The 7,310-nt window shown below is 40.2% G+C and overlaps 1 protein-coding gene across 1 annotated transcript; it reads left to right on the top strand.

The window, feature by feature from the left end:
• Nucleotides 1–307: 307 nt before the first annotated feature.
• LOC128710336 (uncharacterized) lies at nucleotides 308–1,388 on the top strand. Its single transcript, XM_053805387.1, has 3 exons — nucleotides 308–409; nucleotides 557–757; nucleotides 1,189–1,388. Exons 1-3 carry the CDS (start codon nucleotides 308–310, stop codon nucleotides 1,273–1,275), a joined length of 390 nt encoding a protein of 129 aa, XP_053661362.1. The 3' UTR covers nucleotides 1,276–1,388.
• The last annotated feature ends 5,922 nt before the right edge of the window (nucleotides 1,389–7,310 follow it).

Genomic DNA, 7,310 nt, shown 5'->3' with positions numbered 1-7,310 from the left:
TAAACTGCCAATCGACGCACACTCGCTTAACGCATACACGATTCACAACGGCGGTGCGTTACATTACGGGTGGATTTGGGATCCACTAGTAGTCAACTGTTGCGGGTAAACTAGACGGTGTTGTTTAACGTGGGCCGGAGAGCAGTGAGAGCGTGTGCGTCAAGCAATCTACCTAAGGGATTCATGCGGAAGTTCCGCATTACAGTTCTTAGTTGGAGAGTTTGATCAAGAGAGAGAGAAAGATAAAGGTAGAGAGGAAGAGTAACGAAGGGTAACAACGCAAAAGACAAACAAACGCGATCGCAAGATGCAGTGGCAACAAGAGGTGGATGATGAAGATCTTATGTACTCTCCGGCCTTACTGGCCCGGCGAGCCTCCGAGAGCTGGATTGATTTTCCTCCGGTGGAGGTTGTTATTCGCTTCCAGTGTTTGTTTTTATCCATTTCGCACATTCCGTTGTGAATTACCACAAGGAAAACTAATGCTTTACTTCCGTAAACTCCATGACATTTCAAATTCTTACCAATCTCTTTTTATCGGACATCTTGTGTACAGAGTATTCCAGTAAATGCAACTCTACAGAGGAAGAAATCATTACCAGATGTACAACAACTACCGTTCTCAACCGGTGTCATGAGCCGAGAGGAGGTGTCGATCCTTGGTTCTGCTCGGCGCGAAGAGGTTCGGCGACTGAGAGATGAGCAGGAACGCTTACGAGTTAATCCACTGTTGTATCTTGTCAGTCCACAAGTGAGGGTAAGTAATTCAAACCTCTTCCAACTTTTGGTCCAAAGGGGTCCGTATTTGGCAATTCCACATCCTGACTTTTGAGTCTTACTCCGACGGCTATGGAATCGATCCTATAACATGTAATCGATCGAAACCTACCGGTGCCAAATCTATTTTGAGTAGTCTCAACACAACTCAACTAGGGCGGCCCGGTGGCATGATGGTAGCGGCGCCGATCTTCACACGAATGGACCTGTCCAAAATCCCATCCGGGCCAATCCCCCGTAGCATGGACTGACTGCCCGGCTACGTGGTAAAATAAGTCGATACGACCAGGCCGTTCTAACGAAAAAACAAAAAAACAAAATTCAACTGTACATTGTTCGCAATATTGACAAGTCTTCGCGATCTAATGGCAATCATCACTAAAATTCCATTTTTTTCTGTTTCTCTTGCAGGATTGGTTCTCGCGTCAGCAACTAGTTATGTTAGTGCTGATCGTTAATATTGCCTTGGCTATTTTATTCTTTAAAATACTCACATAGCGTTGGCTCAGTCCATGTTTGCATTTCAGCATGTTTCTAAGAAAGGTGGCACTATAGAATAGCCGAAAGCAGAAATGAAGATACTATTTAAACGAACATTATGGGATAACTCTTGTCGCAGCAGGGTACGCTACCGAGTAATACAAAAAAAACTGCAGTTGAAAAATGTCCTTCAAATCAAATAAAACCCAATAAAATCAAGCTAATACTCGCACACACAGGATAGAAATATAAACTAAACACCCAACATCCACAATATACACAACATCCGGAAGTAACAGAGAAGAGAGACGAAACTATTTTCCGCCCGCTGCATCTTGCAAATTTTGACCAGTTTTTTTTGGAATGTCGAATGTGGCTTTCGAATCCAAAGGCGAAACCATCGTTGTTGTACATTAAAGTAGCAAAAGCAAAGGAGGATGACGAATATTTCAAGCAAAGTGATGTTAAACGAGATGTTTAAGTGAGGCAATCAATTAGCGAGCCGCATCAAGATGGAATCAATAAAATTGTTTATCTTTGTGCATCAATCATCAACCTTCGCAATTACGATCCATCCTTTACCTACGTAAAATATATTTATAAAATCAAACAAATGAAGCATATAATTAAACGTAACACCGATGTAGAGTTGAGCAGCGGAAGTAGAAAATCAGGCTGGCGAAAAGGAAAAATAGCGAGAACGAAATCCAGCTAGTTGAGCCAATGGGGCGATGTATGTTTGGTGCATAAAGAATGAATATGAGAAAAAAGGGATAAAAAAGAAACAAAAATAAAAGAAACAACAACCAAACTTTGCAAACAAATTAATGAACCAAACCTTTTCAAGTTCACAATAGTACACAAATAAACAACATAAGAGAAGACGAAAATTTAAACAATTAGATCTAGTAACAATTTTCATCGAACGAGTAACAGTAAGGGGAGGTTTAGAAGAATGAAAAGAAAGAAAGAGATTTTGTGGATGGATGAATGGATATGAGAGAAAGAGGGAGAGGAAAAGAGAGAGATGGAGCGAGTAAGCAAAAAACGTAGGAAAACTATACAAAAAAAATCAAAAGGAAAAACAAATTAGATAAAGCAATTTGTGAAAACGGTCGGCGGGCGTTTGAGTGCGCATGAGGTAGAAAAGAAACTTTGCAGCATAATGCAGCAGAAGCCAAATCTTACGAAAAAAAAACTTTGTTAACATAATTTTTAGCAAAACAACGCCCATCTCAAACACATACAAAAGGGCACGGGAAAATGATGCAACAACCGAATCCAAGATTAGTTTCTTTTCGTTTTTTTGTTCCAAATGACAGGACTATTAAAATTTGCTTAAGGATCAAACATTTAAGATTCTAATAAACAGAAAAAGAACGTTGAATTTTTTCCACCGGTCGTGGGGATTTTTCTTTGCGAATGAGCCGAAGCTGCCGAAAATGTTGGGTTATTGGAAACAACAGGACACGGTTGTAAGTATTCTAAGCTGTGAAATCTTGAGAATGGTGAGGACATTGTTCTGGTACTTGATAGTGTGTTTTGAAGCTTTTATTTCGTTCTGCTGATAACTCACATTTGTTGCCTGAATTTACCGGTTTATAATATTATTAAATTAAGGAAAAATAAATCTACCAGCCTAAGAAATATATCCCTAGAAGACTCGGTTGGGCGAAACACTCGAAAAAATAGGTTTCCATCACTCAGGATTTTTATAATATAAGATAATGGTGGCGCAATGTCAGGTCCAAACTATTTGGTGGATGCATTAAAACAATGTGTTGAATAGCGTTGTCATCGTGGAACAAACGCATATTCTTGGAGCCAATTCTGAACATAGCTATTCATTCGCTAGCTACTTGTTAAGAGTAGTTTTATATTGGTATACGGTTCTTTATTATGTTTTTATTATGCTTTATTGTGCGGATGTGACGTCATGGGCTGGTGGTGATCGAAGAGAGTGATGTGCGATCGTGCGTAAACTGTAACTGTACAATGATTTACAGGGTGGCACGCATCACAGTATAATCTGAATTTTGCTTCGAATGTAGGCGTTATGAATGATCGATCGAGAAGCTTTGGACCAATTTTAAGAGAAGAGTACAGGTAGCTCCATCTGACTATCCAACTATCCTTGCCAAAGAACGGTTATGTAGCAATACTTACCAACACTAAAGCCATTCGTCGTTGAATAGTTAACAAACTTCCGGGTGCATAGTTAGCCGTGGAGTCACTTGCCGTGAACTGGCGATGGGTTTGGAGAAATATCAGCATCCATCGACTGTCATTCGCTTAGATGTCCACGTTGTACTTGTTGGTAAATAACAGGATATCATGAGGTCTACCTATGCAGAAAATAAATCGAGCGTCTACGGCTTGCTCTATACGTGCCCTAGTAACAACCCTGAAGCATAAGTTCGCAATATGTTATAAGTTATCTCATGCTGTTCCCCGGCATTCGTCTAGATCAGTTTTGTCAACAAAAAACGTTGAAATTTTTGATCGATTAGATTTTCGCGGCAATTATGCTGGTCATGAATCATGAATAATGAATGAATGATCGGGAAGTTTTGGACCAATTTTAAGAGGAGAGTACAGGTAGCGGTGTCGGTCTTCACACGACAGGACCGGTAAAAAATCCCATCCGGATCAAACCCCCGCTGCAAGGACTGATTATCCAAATACCGCAAATTTCCGCAGTACGCCATACTCGCTATACGCGATTTTGCTGAAAATACTGAACTGAAAATAGTCAAAACCATCATTGCAACGAAAACCAAAAAATAAAAACAATTATCAACAACTTTCATTTTTATTTTATTTATTTTATTTTATTTTATCCTTTATGACTACGCTTAGCCCATAGTGTTCTGTCAAATTTTTGTCCAGGGTAGCTTCATACCCTATAGGGGGAGACTACAAAAATCGGTAAAAGATTTTTGAGTAAAATATTTTTGTTGATAGTTTTATGTTTTTTTTTTATTATTTCCTTATTTTGTCATAATTTTCATAACCACCATTGTTTTTAACTATTACAGCCATGGAAACAAAAATTAAAACATACCTCATAAAATTTAAATGTTTACCTTTCCATGACCAACTCGAGCCCATAGTGCAACAAATATGTCCAGGGTAGCTTCAAACCCTATAGGGGAGGACTACAAAAATCTTTTACCCAAAAATCTTTTGCCTAAAAATGTAGTCAAACCATTTTTTGTTTTTATGTTGTCTTTTTGCATGGTCAGTCGCAGCCCTTTGTGCAACAATTGTGTCCTGGTTAGGTGCAAACACTATGGGCGGACAACAAAATCTTGTATATTGCAAAAATGTCTTCCCGCCCGTTTATACCAGTAAGATACGTTTCTCTGAAGAATGCGGCCAATGAACCGAAATTTGACAGCAGCGAATGATGGTTCTTATTTTATATACCAGCAGGACGCTCCAATTTGTCAGGCATAAGGTTAACGCGACTGGATGCGAATTGTTGTTTTGCTACATCATCATTTTTAATGCGGTTCTTTCACGCGAAATAATGCACAAAGATTGGACGGTGTCAATAGAACGGTGCAAATTATACGTGATTGAGTTCGATTCTTAGTAAGGTAAAGTGAACGTGCTTAATCAAATTGCTATCGCGCGACAGTTTGCTCGTAGGGGAATTTGCTTGCTGTTTTATTCGTACAATTCCTATGTTTTGCACATTGCCTGCATGCTGGCTTGATACGTGTACACATGTCCTTGAGATGTTTTTACGTTTCGGAAGTGTCTTTTTGTTTATAATTTACAACGCCGTACGTGGATTGTTTTTCAGGCTTTTAGTTTTCTTGTTTGGCCTTGGGTCGTTTCGTTTCCTGTGTGTGTTGCGCATCGCTTTTATGCCTTCTCCGTCTTTCGGTTGGACCAGTTTCAGCATCTGCAAACAAAAAACGCTAGGAAACCTCGTTACGATAAACGCCAAGCAGATAAGTTTTGTAGAAAACATGGTAATTTCAGAGAATGTGAGAATTGTGCAGATATACGGACTAGATAAGTGGAACGGGCGTATGTTCTCACCGTGAAATCGATACGCATTCACCAACACAGACACTATGGGCGGTATGAATGGGCGAAAGAAGAAAAAATCTATCTAACGTGCGTGCAAACGCGTCGTGCATGATAAGGATAGCAAATTTAAGCCTTATTCTTCCTGTGCTGCTGGTATGTCAACCACAGCAAACGACAGAATTTACGAGCGTGCAACCTTATTTTGTTGCATGCTTTATGAAGCATGGTTTTATTTAAGTGGAAACTCAACATAACTAGAAAACATCGTAAAACAACACATAACCGGCCGTTTCTTTCTGGTTATTAGCCGACGTGTTCTCTTTTTACACTGAGCGCGTTTGTGTGCGTGTGATCAATCGTACCAGACATCATCGTCATAGCGATCAACGAGGTGTACCTTTCGCGCTAGTCGCAAATGCGATGGTACATGACGTGTTGGATGCGTGGTTAAAAAGCGAGATAGCTATAAGAGTGCTTAAAGGGAAGGAGATGGACAGAAGTTTCACTGAGCGCGTGTCGCAGTCTGTCGGCGGATGTAATAATGTTGCGTGCATCTGTATTGTCTGGCTCACTGGTTCGAACGAGTGTGTGTGTGTGTTGTTCAGTCTGGGTCTAGTACCTGAGACAAAACAGTTCCTTGGCTATCGGTTTCATCATTCAATCGCCGTAGTCTGTCTAGCGGCGGTTGCTGCTGCTGCTGCTGCTGAGGTGCGTTTCGTTTGGTGTATTTGGACAAAAAAGACGAAAAAAGTAAAGAGATAAGCCACATAAGAAGTGCATACCAAAAAACCAGAGCAAATGGACAACCAATGGAAGAAGCGAAGAAAAAACCACAACCATACAGAACGACCGTGCCTGCAGGAAACGAAAACGACCGCAATACGATCAAGCTGAAGAGCATCCAGTGAAACAACGCGTGATAGACAGGAAACGAGAGAACGAATGAGCCAATTGGCAAAATCAACGGCTATGCTACTACAGTCTTCTTCCAAGTTACACGATATTCGAGTTGCAGTCTTTTTTGAGTTACGAAGTTTTCGATTTATGCGGTTCTCGACTCCTCTGCTTATATAAATTTGGCATTTCATGCATTTGTGTACGTGGAGTTCCATTTCTTATTTGTCAAACTACAGTTTCCAATTTAAAAATAATATTCCCAAAATATGTTACATTCTCTGTCGAAAAATCAATTTTGAATGTTTAAAACAAGTACACAATCCCTTAATATGAAATATAGCGTTGCTTATACGGATTGCTCTGACAATAATCAAAGACGTAATAACTCGGAAAATGACTGAATTTATACACGGCGCGTTTCGTTGCGCCAGTGTTATCTGACAGGATTTATATTAAAGGTGATTGCACTGTCCATTTGATGTCATTATTCGTCGTACGCCATCCCAGTTGTATGCTGTTTCAATTAGTGATTTTCGTGCGTGTGCGTGACGAATGTTAGAAGCAGTGACAGGTTAACATTGTTTCCTTCTCCCTACAGTGACGGCGCATTTTACCGACTTCCGAGCTGTAGCTGCAAAAGGTCACTTATAGGACCCGAACGCCTCGTAGAAGAATAAAAGCAGACTACTTTTAGAAAAAGAAAAAGCACCTTAGAGCGAGTAAAATTGCTTTCAGTGTGTGTGTAATTCAGTGATTTTAAACGTAATATGTGAAGTGCAGTGAAGTTTTGAAAATACATCGTAGAAGGGTTGCCGGTTCTCTTGAAACGAAATCTGACACTGCGGTTTTACAATCCACGGATACAAATTTGAGTGGTGGTGGTGAGCGTTTCGAGGAAGTACGCGTGCTTTGCTGGTGCCCCTTCAACAGTCCGTCGCGAAATGCACAAAAGTGGCTCGATGATATTTCGCGACCAAAAGGTAAATAGACACCGTTTGTGCAGAAGAAAGAAACATGATTGAACTCAGGCAGAAGCAAGATGGTAGGGGACCAGATGCAAAAGGAAGTACGAAAAAAAAGATGAGTGTGGTTTGTGCACCATTTTGGGGATT

This window comes from Anopheles marshallii, chromosome 2, assembly GCF_943734725.1.
Source record: "Anopheles marshallii chromosome 2, idAnoMarsDA_429_01, whole genome shotgun sequence".
Lineage (NCBI taxonomy): Eukaryota > Metazoa > Arthropoda > Insecta > Diptera > Culicidae > Anopheles > Anopheles marshallii.
Note: the sequence above shows the minus strand (reverse complement) of the source record. Positions and strands in the feature narration are given on the sequence as shown.